This window comes from Primulina eburnea, chromosome 8, assembly GCF_022965805.1.
Source record: "Primulina eburnea isolate SZY01 chromosome 8, ASM2296580v1, whole genome shotgun sequence".
Lineage (NCBI taxonomy): Eukaryota > Viridiplantae > Streptophyta > Magnoliopsida > Lamiales > Gesneriaceae > Primulina > Primulina eburnea.
Genome location: NC_133108.1, coordinates 35,970,971 through 35,991,525, shown reverse-complemented (window position 1 = coordinate 35,991,525; position 20,555 = coordinate 35,970,971). Strand labels below are relative to the sequence as shown.

Genomic DNA, 20,555 nt, shown 5'->3' with positions numbered 1-20,555 from the left:
GATAATGGAAAAAAGACTGGTTGTTATAAACTATTCATCAGCAAGAACACTTCAAAAGGAGGCTGAGGCGCATCATTTATTTTGCTAGGTTAATTTCATTTTCATCGAATCCGCGGATTTTGCAGTCTTTTTCTACTATCTTAATTTTTTTTATATAAATTCGACTCTTTCGACGGTGCAGTAAATCAAGGCCTCGCAACTCTAGCTTTCTTTGCTGTTGGGGTTAACTTGTTCTTGTTCTTAACTCGAGTTCTTGAACAAGACAATGCTTCTGCCGCATAAAAAAGATTGAGACGCTGTTTGTCTGCATAAAAAAAATACAAATAAATATACAGTTTTGGTTACGTTATGCATTAATTTTTGTTACATACTAGTAGTATGCATGATCTAAAAAATCATTTTACAAAATGGAACAACAAGTTTTCTTCGAATGCTGTGCAGAACGGTGATGATAAAAACGAAAAGCAACAAAGACAAGTATTAACGAGACAAATCGACAAAAAACAATCGCCGACATAAATCGACAAAAACAAGTCGCGACAGAGTTATTTTGATGAAGATCAGCAAAAATGCGAGGAGATTTTTCAATCAAGATCAAAGAAAACTGAATCTGTAGACCATGCATAGATCACACTCGTATATGGAATGGAGTAGCGAGGATTTTAATCTTACAAAGATTGAGTTTCTGACCACGTTAATTTCTACTCCATTTGAAAATTTTTATTTGATCTATGAACAAATATCAATCACCTTAAACTAGTTGAAATCCTTCACTTGAAAACGAACATAAAAATTATCAAAATGAGTTCACACAAAAGCATTGAAGAAAGGCATTCTTTATACCTATGTAAGGGTTGAAAAAAACGTATACCAATGATGCTTGAAGGAAATGCAAGGCGGAGTTGTGAGTGTGTAAATTTTTTCAATGGTGAATGAAGAAGGAGAATATTGGTGAGTATTTATTAAGATTTTTGAAAATTGAAAAGCAATGCATACTCTATTTCTTATTCGACAGCAAATACAAATTTTGAGTGTTGTTTGTGATGATACCTTTGAAGCTTTTTAGAGTCTAATGGATGGAATTCATTTAAATAGGAATGGTAAAACACAATTCATGCATACATCCTACTCATATATACTTGTTGTTTTGGTGATTAACACACAAACCCATGCAGAATTTGGTGATTTTTTTTAGAAATGCAATGCTTTATACTTAATATTTTGAAACGGTTTCATTAGAATCCAGTTCGGTGGTTAAGCTTTTCATTGCTTTTTTCCCATATGTCAGTCGGCATGAAGAGAGCTTTGCATCTGGTTTCAGTACTACTTATTTCAAATCAAAGATCTGGGGAATTCGCAATGTTCTTTAATGTGGCAGTATGTCGAAAAGAAACAAGAAATTATCGGATCAGAGACAACAAACGGGAAGGGAAAGAATAAAGATTAATCTGGTTGGTGAAATCCTGTACATGTTTCCAAATCTTATATTGATTTTATAGTAATTTTGAATGATTAGTTTATACTTGAAAAACTCTCGTAATTTAAAAATTTATAAAATCTATTAATAACTCTAAAAAATAATATCACGTACGTGTATTGTGCGTGCAATTAGGACTATTTTAAGAAATTATAAATTTAACTATCATAACTTCTAGGATGCATGGTCTGTACGAGTTAGCCAGTCGCAATTTGCTTATTTTTAAATATGGAAATGCATGGTCTATAATGAATTTTTCTAGGCAAAATTCATATTTTTGAAGAGTAGATTAATTAAAAGGCAATATATATGAGCACCCACTTTCTTATTAACAATAAATATAGAATAAGTCTTTTGAATATATAGATTTGTTCTCTTTTTACAACCTCGATAGAATGAAGGCATTTAAATATTTCTATATTTAATATTTTCACACTGTTTCACTACAATCCACTTTAGTGGTTAAGTCTTCTAGTGCTCTTTTGCCATGTGTATGTGGGATTATATGGATTATATATATTTTTTATTATTAAAAATAAAATCGCGTTCACTGTGCGTGTAGTTGGGAAGACCCAATCTTAACGAAAGATCGATGTTGTTACCTGTGGCATTGTTGTTGGGGATTTGGTTTCCGTTGTTCTCCATTGCTTCTAGTCAATTAGGATTGAGGAATAATTACCTGATGAAAAATTATATATATAAATAAATATGTATTAATTTTGTTAAGTACTTTGGTGCATGGTCTATATTGTTATATATGGGTAGATGAAGGATAAAAAATTAATTAAAAATAAAATTCAGATCAAGTGATTTTTTCGTTTATGTAAAAAAAATTTGGATTTGAAAAAAAACTGGTAATAAAATTTTCTACAGATATTTTGATCATATTGCATGTGACAACAAAAATAATAACATGAAATCCACAAATAAATGTATTGGAAAACAAATCAATAAAAAACAAGTTCGCCGACATAAATCGACCAAAACAAGTGCCGACAATTTCAGATCGATAAACGTTCGAGTATCAAACTTCCATAGAGATTTTTCAATTATCAAGATCAAGAAAAAAAATAGATACCGATCATATATAGATCAGACATATAAATGAAAAGAAGTTATATTTATGGATTGTAATCTTTTCAAGATAAAAAGATTATGACTACTTTAACTTCTACACTTTCGAAAAAGAATTACTTATATAGTTTATGGAGTGAGTCTCATGTGAGACCGTCTTACGGATCTTAATCTGTGAGACGGGTCAACCCTATACATATTCACAATAAAAAGTAATATTCTTAGCATAAAAAGTAATATTTTTTCATGGATGACCCAAATACGACCCGTAAGACCGTCACACAAGTTTTTGCCTAGTTTATGAACACGAGAAAAGATCGTCATTACTTTAAAATTGTGATCCTTGAAACTTATCAAAAAGAACTCTCACACAAAAATATTGAGTGATAATTTAATATAATTATATAAACTTGAGAGTTATATATTTTGTTACTTATTTGTTAATTACATTTTATTATTTAAAATTTTCATTTTTCCAAAAATTGATATACTAGTGGTGGGGAATATTTAGGATAATTAATCTGGTCAATTTTTTTTTTAAATGACATCTCAAGTATATTTAAAATATATTATAAAAGATCATTTTTTTTTTGAAATCCAACTAAGAATTATATTAATTCAAAGAAGAGTTATTACAATCAGAAATTAAAAACTCGGAAATAAACAAAGGAGCCTCATAGAAAGTGTGCGGACTAGCATAAGAAGTGGTCGCTTTTGCCAAGATATGAGCTACCACGTTCGCTTGTCGACGAACAAAATGGACCTTGTAATTTGGTTCTCTTGAAATAATGTAACAACACTATGTGATTATCGTTCCAAATTCGCTACAATCCACATGGTTAGAGTTGATAGCCTCAGCTACGGATTTGGAATCTGTTTCGAAGATGACTTGTTGCAAATCTAAGGATGCAGCCCAAGAAAGAGCTTCAAGTAACGGCATTATTTTGTTAATTACTCTTTTCATATGAAAAATCTCAACAGCCAAGTTTTTCAACGCTCCCACCCGAAGAAAGGAAACTGCGGTTGCTCCGCGTACCATTTACGAACCGTCTACAACTATAAAAACCTGTCTGCTCAAGTTTCATGTGAAACCCCGATTTTAACACGAAAAAGATTTCATTGCAGGAGAAGAACCGGAGGTATTACTACCGTAAATACGCTCCGGACCACCATTGCAACGTCCGTGATCTATTCCCCAAACCTCTCAAAGTCAAAAGTCTAGGGTTTATCTTTTTCCTTATTTATTGATAGCAAGTATACTTACGTTGGAATTTGAGTCTGTAATAGAGAAATTCGTTTGACGTAGCGGTGAATCGCCCGCCAGATCCCCTCCGGTGAGATTATTATCCTCAGTTCTATGGTTTCTTTTTTATCCATATTTGTACTTTCGTTTTTTCTAATGCGCGTCTAGTCGTTTATTTTATGATGTTCTTTTTGACAATATTACAGGCGCTAGGTGTTTAGAGGCGTTTAGTTTCAAGTCGAATTAATAGTTTGGTTGGCTGGTTTTTAGAGATGATGCCGCTGATTGGGCAAGCAATTTTTTATTGAAAAAAGTGCGGCTTAGTGTTATCTTTTTGTAAATTTGGAACGTGCTGTGTTTATTGGCATGTCGATCTTTGATAAATTATTTTGTTGATTGAGCTGGTTTTGTAATTCTGTGGTCTGCTTATAATTGTTTGAACTGGGATTATTGTTTTCACTCAGTTCATTAGGGCACACACTATAGGAATGTCTTATTCTGTATGCTGACGAGTCTTCTTTTGGCCGCATCAGTGTTTGATTTTATTTTTCGGCCATTAGTTTTTTGCAAATTTTATTCTACGTGAACAATGACTCATTAAGAATGCATTCTTCTTTAATTTTTGACGTCATGTAGGAGATGTCTCGAGTGGAGGGATTGTGGGAGCGGTTGGTGCGTGCAGCACTACGTGACCGAAGAGTGAGCGGGGATGTATTTGGACAGCCTGACACAGGTCTTGTTGCAAATGTTCCATCGTCACTTGGTAACAAAGACATAGACGACATTCTAAGGACCGCAGATGAAATTCAAGCCGATGATCCTAATATTTTTAGAATTTGTATGTGTCTTATTTTTTTTCTTTTATCATGCTGAGACATATTCTTTTCATTCTGAGACTATTATTTTTTTTATGCAAACTAGTTAGATAATTTTTGACTCAGGACTTCCATTTCATCTTAGGAGTATCTCCTTTAGAAGTCAAACCTCCCCCAATATCATCTTTCCATCCTTTATACTCCTCCGATGTTAATTCCTTTAGAAGTCAAACCTCCCTTAGTATTCCCTTTCCATCCCTTACGGGGTGATGCCTTACTGCTTCGCATACTTCTACCAATTACCAGGAATTGACAGCAAATTGTTTCTTGGACTCAAGTGCTGGTGCCAACGAGGATTATATATCTAAATGTGGGCTTGTGAAACCTTTAAATTTTGTTTCAGGAATATCTTTGAATTCTTTTCCTTTTAAGTTGCATTTATTTAACATTACTATAGGGAAACAGTTTGAAATGGAGTCCTAACTGTATCTATCTGAATTACAGTCATACACGCGATCATTTTGAATTTTTTTTTATATTTTCACTAGTTGTTTTTCTTGGGTGCCCAATTTGTGTACTTGGCTCTGTATGAGTGAGAATTTACGCTACTAGAGTTGATTGCCTTGTTAAGTAAGTTTGTCACTGAATAACACTCTTGACTTTGTTATGCATTAAAACTGCTGTCATAATTTGAATTTGAGAAGGTATCTAGGGATTCCCAAGTGGAAAATTCGGCGAGTCATGCTAGACTGTTGGCTTGTGAGAGAATAACATCATTAAAAAGGCTCGATTAAACCTTGTTGAAGAATGAGTATGCTTCTAACAGCTAGATGCTTAATAAATATAAATATGGATGTCCTTTGCTTGATGGCTTCCTGTTTCTTTGACTTCTATTTTCACCCTGTATCAAGGTTGTAAATGACGGGAGGCGGTGGCGGGGCGGTCGGTGACCGCCTACCGCCTAGGCGGTGCCCAGGCGGTGCCTAGGCGGTTGAATTTTTTTAAGTAATTTTTTTATAGATATCATGCAATATAATCATTTTTATGTAAAATGTGCAATTAATGAATGTTTAAGCACAAAATATAATATCATCTAGATAATGTGCAATTAATAAAAATTCATCATTATATTAATGTTATTATGCTAACGAAGTAATATAATTTTTTTTACCAAAAAACTAAGTTTAAATTTTCAACGTTTCAATCAATTATCTATCATTAGAACAAGTAGTAGACTAAACATAACTAATCTTCTAAATCATCTACATATGCACCATATACTACATCCATGATCCTTTCATAATCAGCGGCGGCGGGCGGCGGCATATTGCGTGTGGACTTGGTTGAGAGTGAAAATATAAAATAAAATAAAGAAAGAGGTGTGTTAGAGTTTTAATATTTAAAATTAGTTGACTTTGACTTGGTTTTTAAAATTGTTGACTAGGTTTTTAAAATTGTTGACTACCGCCTCGCCCGCCTGCTCGCCGCCTCGCCCGCCTCGACCGCCTGTTCGCCGCCTCGACCCGCCTATTTGCCGCCTCGACCCGCCTCGACCCGCCTCGACCCCCTCGACCCGCCTCGACACCCGCCTCAAGCATAGGCGGTGCGGTCGAGGGCCGCCTACCGCCTAGGCGGCCGCCTAGTGCCTAGGCGGCCGCCTCGACCGCCATTTAGAACACTGCCCTGTATTTTTTCTTCCTCTGATCTTTTCAGTATGTGAGCATGCATATTCATTGGCTCAAAATTTGGATCCGAATAGTGAGGGAAGGGGTGTACTACAGTTCAAGACAGGTTTAATGTCTGTCATCAAGGTATCTCTAAACAGGAATGTTACTAATGCAACACTTATAATACGCTCATTCAATGTTTTCCATGTTGCAAAATTGAATAGTTTGATCATTAATCATAGCACTTTATTTGTGCTCCTGCATGTATTGATGTATTTGGAATTTCTATGACTTGCATTCGAGAAATTTATGGTCTGTGATAGGCATGGTTGCGATAAATAGAGCTGTTGACTTTAACATTTTTCTAAACTTGTACTGGTGTAGATTTCTTTTATTATACATATGTGCTGCATTCTCCTTTTGTGATGTTTATGAAATCTTGCAGCAAAAGCTAATGAAGCGGGAAGGTGGAACCATAGACAGAAGTCAGGACATTGCCCGCTTACAGGAATTTTATACACACTACAGAGAGAAGCATAATGTGGACAAGCTTCGAGAAGAGGAGATGAAGTTGCGGGAATCTGGTTTCTTTAGTGGTAACCTTGGAGAGTATGTGTTCTTAAACAAGGCACTTTTTTCTAGTCGCTATCAGATGTTTGTTTGTGGTAGGGTTTTTTGGCCTTGTTTTTTGTGCTGTTTTCGAATTAGGCATCATGCTTGTTCTTGAGCACTTTTATCTCTTTGTACTCTTGCATACAATTGGTTTTAGTAAAAACTTGGTTGTTAGTTTCATATTTTGGCTGTCTTTTAATTTTTTCTCGACTATTGTCTTCCGCCATTTTTATCAGGTTGGAACGTAAAACACTGAAAAGGAAAAGAGTTTTGGCTACTCTTAAAGTTCTTGGACATGTTTTAGAGCAGCTGACAAATGAGGTTTCCCCTGAAGAAGCTGAAAGATTAATTCCCGAGGAGGTTTGTCTGTCTTTTAAAATTTTTGTTGCTTGTGTTCATATAGGCATATGAATTTCGACGGAAGGTAGTTCTATCTTTTGTTATTTTTAAAAAAATTATAAGCATGGAGAATTTGGTATTTGTTTTTTTTTATAGTCATACAAAATAACTAAATCATACATATACTTAAATGAGTGTACTTGAATTATGCATTAGTTTCTTTGTCTCGTATTAAGATGTTACCTCCTATCATAGTCCATTTATATGTGTATTTTTTTTTCAGTTTATTTTAAATAATGAGGCACATGACCTATCTTGGCGAAGCCCACAAGATACTGTGATTTTGCTCAGTGGCAGGATAAGCTATTTCACAGTTTCACCATTTTAAAATTTTTATATTTTCCTTTAATTTTCTTCTGTTCTTTGTCTACTTTTTTGTGTGTGTATTGACCAAAAAGGAGATGCATGAGTTCACGTGAAACTTATGACTGCTGAAACCACAGGAACACCCATGTTCTTCTTCCAACTTTGTTTTCACTTATTCTGAAGCCAGATGCTTACAGTGATTAGATATTTTTCCACTATTATTTTTAATTTATTTTGTAACTTTGTTCAGCCCGTGTTCTTAAGATGGATAAGGAGATGCTTTTAGATAGGTTAGGGGGGTCCATGCTAAGCGCTTGCATGTCTTTGGATATTTGGAGTGTGTAGTTAATTGGTTCTCTTAATGGATTCTATCCATAGTGCTTCATCAAGATTCAACTCCGGATTATATCCCAGGCACCTACTGTGTTGAATTATTTTCACTCTTTTCCCTGGATTGCCCCCATTGTCAAGTTGATGAAATTTTAGTTTTCCTCATGCTTGCTCTCTACTTCAGCTGAAACGAGTGATGGAGGTGGATGCAGCTATGACAGAAGATTTAGTGGCCTACAATATAATTCCTCTTGATGCTCCGACTCTTACAAATCCCATTGTGTCTTTTCCAGAGGTGACAGGTTATGTTTCTGTATCTAATTACTATTTCAATGGTATTCAGTCGTCTGGAGTGGTTGGATTTTAAATCAGGTACGAGCAGCGGCTTCATCTTTGAAGCACTTCATGGGACTTCCAAAATTACCTGGAACTTTTCCCGCACCGGCGACGAGGAGTTTAGACGTGTTCGACTTTTTGCAATATACTTTTGGCTTCCAGGTTAGTGTGTAATCATCTATATCTATAATTTTTTAGTTGTTATTTCTCACCAGCATGTGATTTGATCTCCATTGTCTTTTGTTTCTGCAAAATTTCTTGTCAACTTTTCTGTTCTCTGTCCTATCCCGAAAAGAAATGTTATGAGAAATCTAATTAATTGCTTGCACTAAAAAATCAGTTTTTCTGCTTGCACTTTAATTTAAAATCAACTGCATTTGTCAGAAGAAGGCCTGAAGGGGTGAGAATGCACTCATTTTAATGTGGACCATAATGCTCGGTTAGTATGTTAGTCAATGAAGTTGGAAAATTCGGTAAATACCTAGTGTTATAAGAGGTTTATTTGCATGTCATCTTGGAGAAGCTGAACAATTAGATGTCATGGTAATTAGGGCCTACTGCAACTTTAGAAAGAATCTTGTTTGCTGATATCAACAGACATTCATTTATATTTGGTGTACCATTAACTTTGAAAACCTTTATGCCTGGTGTAATTTGAAGTTGTGATTTGTGAAAAGACGATGACCTCGCATCTATTTGCTTATTCTGTAGAAGCCTAGGAACCATAAAATACGTTGTCATATTTTTTGCTTCTTTCTATGTATTGTCACCCAAAATATGAATTGGAGGTTAAAATTTCAAAGCATTTAGTTAACATGCTCATTGTAGTTGAAGCTTTGGTACTTCAGAACTTTGCATGAGCGTCAAAGGTTGGTATCCTCAAATGGGTTGCAACACTATTCTCAATTTGTTGAACAGAGCATGATCTGGGTGAACTTTATGCAATAATCTCATTTCTCCCGCCCTTGGCAGTTTGTCCCTTAGGAGAAGAACCTGGTGATGAATTTTGTTTGCGTTATTGATTGTGTTATATTTTTGTACATCCCCAAATCATTGAAATATTAAATTTTTAATGTTTGGTATGTATTTGTTGGTGTTATTGACTTTTCAGATTTGGGATTCAAGTTTGTTTTTTCGGTTTTTAATTTTTTCAGAAAGATAATGTTTCCAATCAACGGGAGCATGTCGTTCACCTCCTTGCAAATGAGCAAAGTCGGCTTCGTATTCTTGAGGAACCCGAGCCAGTATGTCTCATACCATGTGTCAGAATGATATACTGGATTTACTCCCCTCGTTTTTTTGTCTCTTTGCGGTGTCTTTTCAGATGATGGCTGATTGTACATTTCAATTTATGATTTTTGTTGATCCACATGTTTGGGCTAGGACACTAATCTCAGAGGGGGATGGGAGGTTTTTATTAGTTTGGTGCTTGGTTGTAGATGTAGGGGAAAAAATTCTTTTTATACAGGATCATCACAATGTCACGTACCCTTTAGAATTGCCAATAGCTGCTTGATCGCTCCAAACTGTGAATTTAAATTTTAAACCCAGGTGACTTATTTATCTAGAGTGCAATTGCTTTATGAATAATACTGTACAACTTTATCAATAGTAGTTCAGTGTACGGAATCCTACCGCTTGTGAATCACATCTTTCACAGCCTTCCACGAAGCATTTATATTAATTAGAATTATTTTTCCTGATATGTGAGAGTGGACAGTGCTTTAGTGCCGAGACCTTAATATTGTTTGAGGATAAGCGTTGGATGACCCTTTGGCGTGACCCCATGTTTGGCTTTCAGTAGAAGTGGAAGATCGTGTTTTCCACTTACTTATTGTTTTTAAGTTCCCTTAATTTTTATTAAGGGCCTCTTGTCCTTGAGATTGTACATCTGCATCCCATTTTAAATTTCTTATGGAGGGAGATTCTTTTACCTGTGATCTAGGATTAAGTTTTCTTAGAATCAGATTATCACTTGTTACTTTAAGAGCACTAATCAAGCTTTTACTATACAAACTATTTGTGGATCAATGGTTTGCCTGGAAGATTGACTAAATAAATTTGTCTCAAATGTTTACGAACAGATTTTGAGGTTTATGTTCAGATTGCAGCCATTAGCTTCAGGATTAGTTGCTAACAATCTCCACTACTTGTGAATTGTCTAGAGTTATTAACCTAGATGATTTTTCTCTCTATCTCTGTGGACGAAATGAATAACTTTGGAGCCTAGTGGATGCCTTTATTTTATTTTTGGATTTTTAAACAAATGGGCGGTTGTTTTTCTAACCTCTCCTGTCTCTGTGAGCATATTGTTGCTATTCTCAAATTCTGTGTATGCACCTTATGCTTTTACTCCTTGAATATGAGGATTAGTTTTATGGTAGCATGATGTGCATGTCTACTTGATCCCTATTACCATTTTTGGGATCTCAGATGAACATTTGGTCTATTGTGTTTTGAGTTATTTATCGCTTTGCTCCAGAAATTGGATGAGGCTGCTGTGCAGAGAGTTTTTTTAAAGTCTCTTGACAATTACATCAAGTGGTGCAACTATTTGGGAATCTTACCTGTCTGGAGCAAGTATGTTTTTTAGTTCCGGTGGTGGTGCCAATTCTTTTCTATGATATTCGTGTTAATTTGTAACAGACTATACATTTTTCAGTTTGGAGGCTGTTAGCAAAGAGAAGAAGCTATTGCTTATTTCATTGTACTTCTTAATATGGGGCGAAGCAGCAAATGTTCGATTTCTTCCAGAATGCTTGTGCTACATATTTCATCATGTAGGTTCACTTGGAGCGTTAAATGTTTGAGAATTTTTTTAATTTATTGTTTTTAACTAGGTATCAATTAAGAAGATTTCAAGTCATAAGGATTGTCATTTGGCTGTTTTCCCACAGCTTTCTTTTCATTTCATAGCTGAAATTGACTCCCGTGTTTGGTAAAGGGTTTTGTTCGTTCTATTTAAGCTGTGGAATGAAGGATATTTCGGGTACGCAAGGACAATGATGTTGCCCAAAATTTTCTGAGTCTAAAAAAATGAAATTCTGATCTAAAGTTGTACCTTCTGCTTTATTGGGAGTTGGGAAGAAGTCAATGATTTTATGTTTTTTTTTTCCGGTGTAGCTTTGTCTCATCCTAATACCATGTTTTGTTCAAATTGAACAGATGGGAAGGGAATTGGAAGAAATATCGCGGCAACAGGTTGCACAGCCAGCCAACAGCTGTGTTTCTGAGTCTGGAGTATCGTTTATCAATCAAGTTATACTTCCTCTTTATGAGGTCATTTCTGCGGTATGTCTGCCGTCTTTCCGATTTCCGTGTCTTGCTTGTGATCTAGTTTATTTGTTTATAGAATTTGAGTTAATTTAATGTCATGGGCACTGGAAATACTAGTTTTTGGTAAAATCACATCCCAGTATGAACTCGAGATTTTCAAAGAAAAAAGTTAATTTATTTCTTAATAGTTTAATAATCCGTTGTCTACAGGAAGCCTCCAACAATGATAATGGTCGAGCTCCTCATTCGTCTTGGAGAAATTATGACGATTTTAATGAATACTTTTGGTAAGTTTGGGTACCAGAACTACAAGATATATTGGAATAATGGTTTTCATATCCTTTATCTTTTAGCTGTATGGTTTTAAATTTTAGACGTTCTTCAATAGATAAATTTGTTTCTTTTTTGTTTATTTCCCAGGTCACTGCACTGCTTTGAACTTTGTTGGCCATGGCGTAAGGGTACAACTTTTTTCCTACATCCAACAAGGTCAAAGGTCTGTAACTTTCTTACATTCATTCTTAATTATCATAATAGCCAAGGGCTTTCTTTGGGTATTTTCACAGGACAATTTGGAGATTGACTCTGAAATAATTTTTCCCAAAAATATGACCTGTATACATTTTTGGCTTGTGAATTTCACAAATTTTAAAAATTATTCTTTGGATTTTTTAATTTCAAACTATCCCGTCCTTTCACCCAAAATCATGTATTTGGCATTTATATTTCAAATTCCTTGTTGACACGCATCATAAGATTGGGTCGGTGAAGATACTTTTATCTGAGGAAAGTGTTTTCTTGAAAATATACACTGTTGGTTTACAGAGTGTTCTGAAGTCTAGCGGTGGCAAACGTTGTGGTAAAACATCGTTTGTTGAGCACAGGACGTTTCTTCATCTCTATCACAGTTTTCATCGCCTCTGGATATTCCTTCTGATTATGTTCCAGGTCTGCAACTTGTTTGGAAATATAGCAGTGCTAAGCTTTTCTCGCCTCATCTCTTCTCTCTCCTTTGCTTTACTCCGTTATGAATTTTTTTTCTGTACACAGATGTGTTCGGTGCACTCGCTGCGTGCTTGTACAACCATTTTTCATAATGAATTTAATTTATGTTAGAATAGAGGTAATATCCTATTTATAAGAATTAGTGATGGGCCATATTGCAATTTGGGAGGGGCAATCTCTAAAATAAGTTGAAATTCCACATGATACACCAAATTGTCTTGTCTACCACCCTCTCCCTTAATATAATAGTTATCCATATGTCAAGGGGCTGTTACAAATTCTGATCGGCAAAACCATAATGAATTCAATCACTTTTAAAAGTTTCAGCTACTGCAGTTGTTTCATTGGATCAGTCTCTTAGGGCCTATCGTGTTATAGAAGATGTGGGTTACTTACTGATATCCAATTAACTTTCTGTCTCCCATGTTCTGGTGAATTACCACTAAATTCCAAAGGAATGATGAGGAAAATGGAAAAATTGAGTTAGCTGCTATAACGTTAGGGTGGACCATATCTTCTTGATTGCATATTTGAGATTTTTAGAGTACACAATTTTGAGTTTTCTGAAAGGAATTGTTGTTATTACAAATTATAAATATGTTTAGTTTGAAGTTTCTAGATTTTTGATATCTTGTTATCAACTTATTTCAGTTTTTGTTTTTCTTCTTTGTATTTACAATGAAATAGATTATACATTTTGTTATGTCGATGTTTATTATTTTTACACAAATCTGAAGTTTAGGATTGGTATCATTTTGCTTATCACGCCCATAATCTGCAGTTCAGGAGACACTCTTTGTTTATTTCTTATGGTGGATCATCTTTTCCAGGGACTTGCCGTCTTTTCATTCAATAAGAGCCAGTTCAACTCCAAGACCATTAGAGAAGTTCTCAGTGTTGGACCGACATACTTTGTGATGAAGTTCTTTGAGAGTAAATATTTGATATTTTAGACTCTTTTGTGCCACATTTGAATAGTTCAATTTTTATTTTATTTTTTTATTTTTAAGCCAATGAATTTTTCTGTTCTTCAGGTGTCTTGGACATCATAATGATGTATGGGGCATACTCCACTTCTAGGCACCTAGCTGTGACCAGGATTTTACTACGTTTTTTGTTCTATTGCTTGACGTCCGTTTTCATATGTTTCCTTTATGTGTATGTATATGCTACTCTTCTCAACCTTTTTCCTTTTAAGTACCTAGCTTTTTTTTTCTATCGCTCTTTTTTTTTGCAAGCTATAGGCAGGACTTTGACTAAGTGCTGTATTTCACAGGAGAGCTCTTGCAGAACAGAGCAAACCCAATGCCGAGTCAATTATCTATAAGCTCTATGTCATAATACTTTCCATCTATGCTGGCGTGAAATTCATTTTGAGTTTCTTGATGCACATACCAGCATGTCACCATATGTCCAATCAGTGTGATGGTTGGCCTTTGATTCGTTTTTTGAAGTGGATGCACCAGGTTTACTTATTTTTTAAAAGCATTATGCATTGCGTGAATGACTTTTACATATTTGTAGTATAAATTATATTTCTTTTTTGTTGTTGTTAATAAATGTGCTCTCACGTGTTTTAGGAACATTACTATGTTGGCCGGGGCATGTATGAAAGAGCTTCAGATTTCATAAAGTAATTACATAGATGTGTTACTTTTTCTTACGACTTTCCCTCGTACTTATGTGCCCTTACTTTTATAAGAGAGACCTTTCATCATTCCATCTGTCTCCCCTGCTTTTCCTTGTATTTTATTTGAAGCAAATTTTATCCAGTCACTCCTTGTCAATTGCTGTAATTAACTAGTAAGGATAAGTTTGTATGTTGACGATTTCATTCTTCGCAAGATAGCTGAAAGGATTCGTTATGATATTAGATTTTCTGTATTATGATGACTGTGAGTGACCCATGGTTTTGGCTTTCCCACTTGACTCGAGCCCAGCTGAGATTCAGTGGCAGTCTGCTGTTGGCTTATAGTCTTTGCGGGAGAGAGGGGATGCTTTCAAGTTTGATTTGTTTGGGCATTTTGGCAATAAGGAACATGATGATTTGCTGAAGCTATCTCGTTCACTTTAGATTCACTTTGTCAAATGCCTTGTTTTCTTGATATGGAGTCACCTCTGTTAATTCCATCCATTTCTGCTGAAGCTATCTGGAGTATTTTAGATTCACTTTATCAAACGCATTGTTTTCTTGATGTTGGGGTGACCTCAGTTAATTCCATCCATTTCTGCTGACGCTCCATGTGATTGTTGGGTGGGCATAATTTCTGCTGATTCCATTCAAATATGTAGTTATTACCTTCTCAATTGATTTCTGATGGCCGTGTAAATTTATTGGAATGTGTTCCTGGTTTCCATGTTTTTGCGTGAGTATATCGAATAATATTTGATCTAATGGTGGTTGTAACTTATTAGCCCTTGTTCATGGCAATGCAGATACATGATCTTTTGGTTTGTTGTACTTGGATGCAAATTTTCTTTTGCTTATTTCCTACTGGTAAGCATAAGACATTTCTGTTATTTGCTTTTGAACGCTGCATATCTCAGTTGTCTTTGCCTGAAATTAGATAATTTAGCACCCTATTGATTTTGTGCTTCACTTCACAGATTAGACCACTGGCGGGGCCAACTAAGCTGATAGTAGAAATGGATATCAGGCAATATTCTTGGCATGATCTAGTGTCAAAAAGTAAGCCACAATGTTATCAAGGGAGCAGTTTATTATGATGTCTGTCCTAATGTTTGTGGTTTCTTTGAGATTGGTATTATTATTGCACCACTTTTACTTGTTGAATTCTAACTGATAGAAATTTAATGAACATATAATGTAATATGAGAGATTTTAGTTGATTGTTCGTGGAGACCTGCAACCCAACCCCGACATAGTTTCCAAAGGGTGAAAGCTTTTTAAATCTCTTTTAGATTAGAATACAGATCCCATTTTTTGAATCTTGATAATGTTAAATCTAACTTTTATATACAGTATTTATATTTCTAGTAGGTTTTAGAGAGAGAATTTTTTGAAAATGCTTTCTCCCTTTTCCACCACTCACTCAATCGGATTCCTCTTTTCTTCAATCAACTTATTTAGTCACTGAGTACGGTTGATCGTAACCTCCCCAGTCACCGGCGTCGGCCGCCGGCCGCCGGCGAACACTTCCCCGAGATTATTTGACAGCTTTCGATTTCTAGATCTGTTGTGCAAATGCTCCGATTTTCCCGTTTAGTCGTCTAAATTCTTAATATGGCTCGGTGATTTGGTCTCGGTCTTTCGTGGGTATTTCAAGATGACAACAGTCCACTGGAATCGGGCTCAGTATCGACAGCCACCTTTGGGTAGTAGGATAGGACTGACAGATGAAGTTATTAAGATTGAACACAAATTATTCACGATGAGAATGGGCAAGAGAGGCAGGTTTATCTGGTGGGCAGAAAGAACTCGGAACGCGTGTTACATGATGGATTTCGACCATGAGGAAGCCCGCTGGATAGGTTCGAGATTCAGAGATGCTGCTATGGCACCACTATCGGGCACAACGTTCTATAGATTTCGGGGCCGCAATGCTGTTTTCACTATTCAACTTTTCAGCAACAACCGTGGACGTTTTTTGGAGCTGTCAAAAATTACTCAACAAGGAAGGAAATTTACTACCATCGTGCCAAGCGGAAACAAAACATCGGGCTGGAGAGAAATATCGATTGCTTTGGGAAAACTGTCGTCAGGGTATCAGCAGCCAAAATATACTCAAGCACCTATTGGGATGAATCACGGGAAGACCATTAGTTACAAGCAGGAGGATAGCTTTCTACAGAAGATTCAACACCAAGGGCGGGACCCAAGTCTGGACGACAGTGATAGACAATATCCTAGGAAGAATTGGGAGGAGGCACTCATTGTCAAAAAAAGAAGAGTAAATTTATCCTGGGAAAATATTCAAGCTACAATGGAGGATGCCACAAAGAGCAAGGTAGAACTCTTCCCATTCCAAGCGAATAAGGCGGTGTGGTGGCCTAGTAATACTGATGACTTTTCATTCTATTTGAAACTGAGAAGAGGGTTCTTTGATAATGGGATTTCCTTGGACTTTGAGGCATGGAGAGATGACATTAACTCGGCAGATATAGTAGAAAAATGCTGCAACAGCTGGATTAGTATATACGGACTCTCTTGGAAATTATGGACACCGGATAATTTTAAAATCATTGGTGGAAATTGTGGAGGATTGGTGGAAATTCATACTGATACATTATCATTCAGAGATCTAAGTGCTGCAAAAATTAAGGTCAAAGGTATGGAAGGAGGTTTCATTCAGAGTCGAATGAAAATACCGATGGAAGGAGGAACTACAGAGGTAACTATTCGGGTTGAAACTTTTGATTCTTCTGCTTATGATAGCTACGAAAAGCAAACTTATGCGCAAGTAGTGGTGAATGGTAAGAAAACCTTGGCGGGATGGGGAAATCAGAATATTCGAAGGACATTACAGCACACTGGAATCCAACAATGTGGGACTAGCAAAGGGGATATTGATTCACAAGTCCGAACCGAATATGACAATACACAACAAGCTGTGGGGAAACAAAGTACATCAAATGCAGATACTGGAAGAAGGGAAGAAGGGCAGGGGTTGAGCAATAGGGGACAAGCACTTGACAGTACAGCAACTATGCCTGCAAATTCAAAAAAACATGTGGGCAAGGTGAACAAAATTCTGGCGAGAATTGTTCCTAAAGCACACCCTAAATTCGGCAGCTTCTCAATTACTTCTATGGAAGACAAGGAGATGGAGGTCCAAGACAAGAGAGAGGGTGATCAAAGCACCAAGAACTTATTGCCCACTTTTGGAAATATTTATCACAGAAGGAAAAGACTAAATGAAGATGTAGAATACGAGGAAGAAGTGGGCATGGATGGGTGTATTAATTCGGAAAAAACAACCACAAAGAAAGGGATGTGCGAAATGGATGTTAGCGATGATCTTGAGTTTGAGGATTCGATTGAAGAACCATCGGAGGTAGATCTAGAATCCATTGAATCTGATTCTCAAATCTCATTACAATTTGAAGAACCACTTGCTTTCGAGGAAGTTGGCGAATCATTGGCAGGCTTGTTCTCATCTCCACAAAGATCAATTATACCGGCCAAGCAACCTGAAACGGTACACACGATTACTAATGTGGGTCAGGTACTCTCGGGTATACATTCCTCATTTTTTTATCATTCTTTCAATCTTCATTCTATCCTACCAGTCTCTTTTTCAGTTAGGGGTCTGTCCTTTACTGGGTGGTTGGGTAGAGGGTTGGTGAGAGCAGTCAAAAAGCCGGGAATCGAGAAAGAAGCTTCCGAAGGGGCTGCAATGGCTAAAAAAATCTGTGGGGGAGGAATTAAGGAAAAATTATCTTTACAAGGAAGTTGTGAGGATGGGGTGAGGATATCGAACAGCAGGTTAAGCAGAGAACTTTACAGACTAAGATGTGGGATTACATACGAGAGAGGCTCATCTTCGAAGGGAGGAAAAATTTTAATATGAAGATCTTTTCTTGGAATATCAGAGGAGGTGGGGCGGCTAGAAGAAGAGAAGTTGTTCGAAAAGTTATACGCCAAGAAAATCCAGATATTGTGGTGCTTTTGGAAACTAAAAGTGAACGGGTGGACAGAAGATTTATTGCCAGTATATGGAAATCGAGATTTGTAGAATGGGTATGGCTACCATCGGTGGGAAGTGCGGGGGGTATTGTGGTCATATGGGATCCCAGAGTTGTGAAAGTTATTAAAATCTGATAGGAGAGTATTCAGTGTCCATTGAGATCAGTTGGCACGATGATACAAGCGGGGGGTTCTCAGCCATTTATGGCCCGGTTAGACCAAGAGATCGGGAATTTTTTTGGGATGAGCTAGCTGGATTGTACTCGATTTGTGGGGAGAGGTGGTGTTTGGGAGGGGATTTTAATGTGGTCAGAAACACGGGGGAAAAGCTGAACAGCCGGGTTCACACCACGAGTATGACTTGCTTTGACTGTTTGATTGACGAGTTACGACTTATCGATCCACCGCTTCTTAACGCAAAATTCACCTGGTCTAATCTTAGAGTAGAACCGATTTGATGTCGTTTAGACAGATTTCTTATCACAAGAGGTTGGCGTGAAATTTTTCCATCATTTAGACAAACGGCTCTACCAAAGACTACCTCGGATCATTGTCCACTGATTTTTGATACGGCTAAGTTGAGGTGGGGACCGACTCCGTTTAGATTCGAGAATATATGGCTTGCTCATCACAAATTCAGAGACCTTGTACAGACATGGTGGAATAACAGAAATACACGAGGGTGGGAAGGCTACAAGTTTATGCACAAACTGAAATTGATCAAAGAAGAAATCAGAAGATGGAACAGCCGAACAGGGAGGAATGGGGAGATGTGGGAACTAAAATTCAAGAAGTAAGTTTCAAGATTAAACAGCTGGATGAGATAGAAGGAAATGGAGAGTGGTCCGAATTGTTAAAAGAGGACAGGAAGGAGTTAAGATGTGAATTGGAAAATTTGATAATCCGTAAAGCTCAAATGGATAGTCAACGAGCAAAATTAAAATGGATGAAGGAAGGGGATCAGAACACGAAATTTTTCCACTCCTTGTTGAATAACAGAAGAAATAAAGCAATGATAGAAAAAGTGGAGTTGGAGGACGGCTCAGTTGTCACCGAGGAATCACAAATTACAAAGGAAATAGTACAATTCTATCGGCAGCTGTACAGAAAATCAGAGGGTGGGGAGAGGGTTGGGGAAGGCGTGGTTGAGGGAGTTTTTCAAGGGTTGGAGTGGAGTGAAATTGGGTTAACACATGCTGAGGCGTTGGAGGCCCCATTTGAGGAGGTAGAAGTCAAAAAAGCAGTATTTGAAAGTGATGGATCCAAAGCCCCAGGCCCGGATGGATTTACTATCGCTTTCTTCCAACACAATTGGGATACAGTGAAGGAGGACGTAATGAAAGTCTTTGCTGAATTTTTCGAGACTGGGATTGTTAATGGTATTACTAGCGAAACTTACATTTGTCTTATCCCGAAAAAACAAAATGTACTCAAGATCAACAATTTCAGGCCTATTAGTTTGATCACAAGTTTGTATAAGATCTTGGCAAAGGTCCTCGCAACTAGATTGAAGAAAGTCATGAGCTCCACGATTGCGGAAAATCAAAGTGCCTTTATTAAGGGAAGACGGATCTTGGATTGCTGTCTAATTGCAAACGAGGTTGCAGAGGCATATCGGAAAAATAAAAAAAAGGGGTGGGTTTTCAAAGTTGATCTGGAAAAGGCTTATGATAAGGTTGACTGGAATTTCTTGGACTATGTGCTGAGGAAAAAAGGATTTGTGAGAGATGGAGAAGATGGATAAGGGGTTGCGTTTCAAATGTATCTTTCTCGATTTTCATTAACGGAAAACCTTGCGGAAAATTCAAAGGGGAAAGAGGACTCAGACAGGGAGATCCACTATCTCCATTCCTCTTTAACCTCGTTGTCGATGGGTTGGGAAGGATGGTTGACAAAGCAAAGTATGATAATATTGTCGAAGGACTTGAGGTAGGGAGACAAAAGATTGAAATTTCTCACATCCAGTTTGCGGACGATACATTATTCTTTGCAAAGTCACATCAATACTTGATGGCAATTGTGGATATTCTTAACACATTCGGTCAACAACCTGGACTAAAGATTAATTGGGAAAAAAGTGAGTTGTTAGGAATGAACCGATCAGATGAAGATATCGTTGCATTGTCAAGTGCAATTGGTTGCAAAAAAATGAAGTGGCCGATTACATATTTGGGGATTCTTTTGGGAGGAAACCCGAGGACAATGGATTTTTGGGAACCGGTAATATCAAAAATGACAAAAAAGTTAGCGAGTTGGAAAAAGTCTTTTCTCTCTAGGGAGGGTCGGTTAATTTTGATCAAGTCAGTTTTGTGCGCAATGCCTTCTTATTTTATGTCTTTATTCAAAGTGCCTAATCAAGTGCCACTCA

General features: G+C 36.8%; 1 protein-coding gene across 1 annotated transcript in view; it reads left to right on the top strand.

Moving 5' to 3' along the window:
• Positions 1-3,605: 3,605 nt before the first annotated feature.
• Positions 3,606-20,555, top strand: part of LOC140839464 (callose synthase 9-like) — a 37,207-nt gene continuing 20,257 nt past the window's right edge. The window contains 20 exon segments of the mRNA XM_073206182.1: positions 3,606-3,885; positions 4,431-4,632; positions 6,323-6,420; positions 6,722-6,885; positions 7,125-7,248; positions 8,108-8,218; positions 8,296-8,421; positions 9,414-9,503; positions 10,742-10,839; positions 10,922-11,039; positions 11,425-11,550; positions 11,746-11,822; positions 11,956-12,031; positions 12,361-12,483; positions 13,371-13,473; positions 13,575-13,698; positions 13,817-14,006; positions 14,121-14,173; positions 14,977-15,037; positions 15,148-15,229. Of these exon segments, the coding sequence (XP_073062283.1) occupies positions 4,434-4,632; positions 6,323-6,420; positions 6,722-6,885; positions 7,125-7,248; positions 8,108-8,218; positions 8,296-8,421; positions 9,414-9,503; positions 10,742-10,839; positions 10,922-11,039; positions 11,425-11,550; positions 11,746-11,822; positions 11,956-12,031; positions 12,361-12,483; positions 13,371-13,473; positions 13,575-13,698; positions 13,817-14,006; positions 14,121-14,173; positions 14,977-15,037; positions 15,148-15,229 (2,143 nt within the window). The 5' untranslated portion in view covers positions 3,606-3,885; positions 4,431-4,433.